Source organism: Notothenia coriiceps, unplaced genomic scaffold (genome assembly GCF_000735185.1).
Source record: "Notothenia coriiceps isolate Sejong01 unplaced genomic scaffold, NC01 NC01_scaffold00037246, whole genome shotgun sequence".
NCBI lineage: Eukaryota > Metazoa > Chordata > Actinopteri > Perciformes > Nototheniidae > Notothenia > Notothenia coriiceps.
The window spans coordinates 616,650-619,149 of record NW_011369947.1 but is presented as its reverse complement, the minus strand read 5'-3'; the positions used below and the strand labels follow the sequence as shown (position 1 = coordinate 619,149).

The 2,500-nt window shown below is 40.0% G+C and overlaps 1 protein-coding gene across 1 annotated transcript in view; it reads left to right on the top strand.

Annotated features, from left to right (window-relative positions):
- tnni3k (TNNI3 interacting kinase) overlaps nucleotides 1–2,500 on the top strand; it is a 20,940-nt gene that overhangs the window by 17,778 nt on the left and 662 nt on the right. The window contains exons 17-20 of the mRNA XM_010795441.1: nucleotides 947–1,051; nucleotides 1,131–1,183; nucleotides 2,020–2,072; nucleotides 2,461–2,497. Of these exons, the coding sequence (XP_010793743.1) occupies nucleotides 947–1,051; nucleotides 1,131–1,183; nucleotides 2,020–2,072; nucleotides 2,461–2,497 (248 nt within the window). The remainder of the gene's footprint in view (nucleotides 1–946; nucleotides 1,052–1,130; nucleotides 1,184–2,019; nucleotides 2,073–2,460; nucleotides 2,498–2,500) is intronic.

The window sequence follows — 2,500 nt, the reverse complement described above, 5'->3', positions numbered from 1 at the left end:
AGCCCCCGTCATCCACTGTAACAATAATTGGGGAGATTGTATTCTAATATTGGTCTATTATAGTCAGATAACGTAATGATCCACTGTCTTCACTATAGGAAATATAATGAGTGAATTGAATCAATGTTTTACTTAAATATGTGGTGAAATGTTTTTTGGGGCCATAAAAGAAAATTACAACAGGATTGGACGGTTATGAATGCAGAATAAGTTAGTTATGATGTAGTTAAAACAATATTTTTTGAGTGTTTTGGACTGAGATAAATCATGGGTCAAAATTGACCCGCGAACACCATGAACGATAACAGCTTTTGAACACAACACAAGGGTTAATAGAAACCACTGTTCACTGTCATACACTCCAGCACAAGATTATTGTATTGAGTTAGAGCTGAAATGGCTGATTCATCTCGTTTTCGTTGGTCATAAATTAGGTTAAATTATCGACAATTGTGATTACCCATTTGTCATTTAAGCCATTTACCATTTGTCAAATTATTTCCAATTGCTTTGTTTCCCTCTCTTATATTCTGAAAACCTGGGTTATAGACTAATGTTCCTATACCATGTAATTTACTATGCTATACTATTTACTTCAATTCACAAAGACTTATCTCAGTTAGTGGATTCTTTGTTCACCGTGGAGGAAGGTAAGAAAAACAACGGTTTCTTTAAGATTTCAAGGTCACACAGGGGGGGGGTAACTGACATACAAATGATCATTTTGAGGGCAACGTATTCCTTTAAGGGAATTCCTCTGTGTTTCCCAGGAAGCGTCCCCTCTCCGATCATCATTGATCCAGATGAAGTGTTGGGGCTAACTGTGTGTCCAGGTGCTCTCTTTATAGACCGTCCTATTGATCTGTGTAAAGTGCTGCGTGTGATTGGCAGGAACTATTGATCTCTGACTAAGTGGCTGCTGCTTTAATGATGTGTCGATGGACAGGCTCATCGACCTGCAGTCCAAGCTCATCATTGCCATCGACGTGGCGAAGGGCATGGAGTACCTGCACAACCTCACCCAGCCCATCATCCACCGGGACCTCAACAGGTGAGGGAGTCATGTGCTGTTAGGGTATCATCAGTCTGAGATAACTGTGGTTGTTCCTAATGACATGTGATCTCTACAGCCACAATATCCTGCTGTATGAGGACGGACATGCAGTGGTGGCTGATTTTGGAGGTAAGAGATACTCTGGATTTAGTGTTTATTGGGAAAAGGATTGATTTATTCCCAGGACAAACTACTCTGCAGTAGTCACAGATATTTAGGGGCTCCAGCTCTGATTGGCAGTGATGGAAACATGGCATCTTGCTGACTCTTGTTTTGACCCTTTCCCAGCGCAAGGCAACAGTGTGTGTTCCAGTAAATATTTAATTAATACAAAAAATAATTGACATTTTGGGCAATTATTATGTGGCTTAAACTCCTCTCTTCAAAGCCACCATTGACAGAAACAGTCATTTTTACCTTGCTATTCATCCTAAAACCAACTTAATTTGGACTCGATAGAAAATAAAACGTGTAAAAAATGTGCATCTTTCTCAGGAGAAAGCTTGTGTATTTCACAGCGCCATCTACTGACCTCACAGTGTATTACCCTCATGTAAAGATTGTAAAGAGCTTTTCAAGTATTTAAGGGGTTGACTGTTTGAATAAAAAACTAAACATATATAATTTGCAACCTACTACACATATCCTTCTTTTAACTTTTTAATGCTATTTTATTTCTATTTCTGAAATATATTGGACTGTTTATTTCTGTGTCTTAGTTTCTCCTATGTACATTGCCTTGTGTTTTATTACGCTGCTGCAACGCAAACATAAATATCAATAAAGTACCTATCTATCTATCTATCTATCTATCTATCTATCTATCTATCTGTCTGTCTGTCTGTCTGTCTGTCTGTCTGTCTGTCTGTCTGTCTGTCTGTCTGTCTGTCTGTCTGTCTGTCTGTCTGTCTGTCTGTCTGTCTGTCTGTCTGTCTGTCTGTCTATCTGTCTATCTTCCTCTGCAGAATCTAGATTTCTAAAGTTTGTGGACGAGGATAACATGACCAAGCAGCCGGGGGTTAGTGTCCTTTCTGTCTCTGATTTATTTGATGACATGCACAAACCTTTTGCAAGTAGTGTTTCTCCCTCTTTGGCCAAATATTCTAACACCCTCTGCAGCATCCATGAAAGAATGCTGTTATTTAGTTGGAGTTCAAACCAGAGCTTCTACTAGCACCTGCCATCAATTACCCACCAGCTTCAAAAAGAAAAACTGCCTTCATGCAGATTTTACCTCAATGTGCTGACTCATCATTACCCAGAGTGCTTGGCCTGCAGTTTGGTGTTAAGTGTGTTTCATCTCCTGGGACCTGCCTGTTGTGAGGAACTACTTGCCCTTGCTGGGACGCAGAGTTTCTGTCAGTAATTGGTTCTCATTTAGTGTGTGTGTGTGTGTGTGTGTGTAGAACCTGCGCTGGATGGCTCCGGAGGTTTTCACTCAGTGTA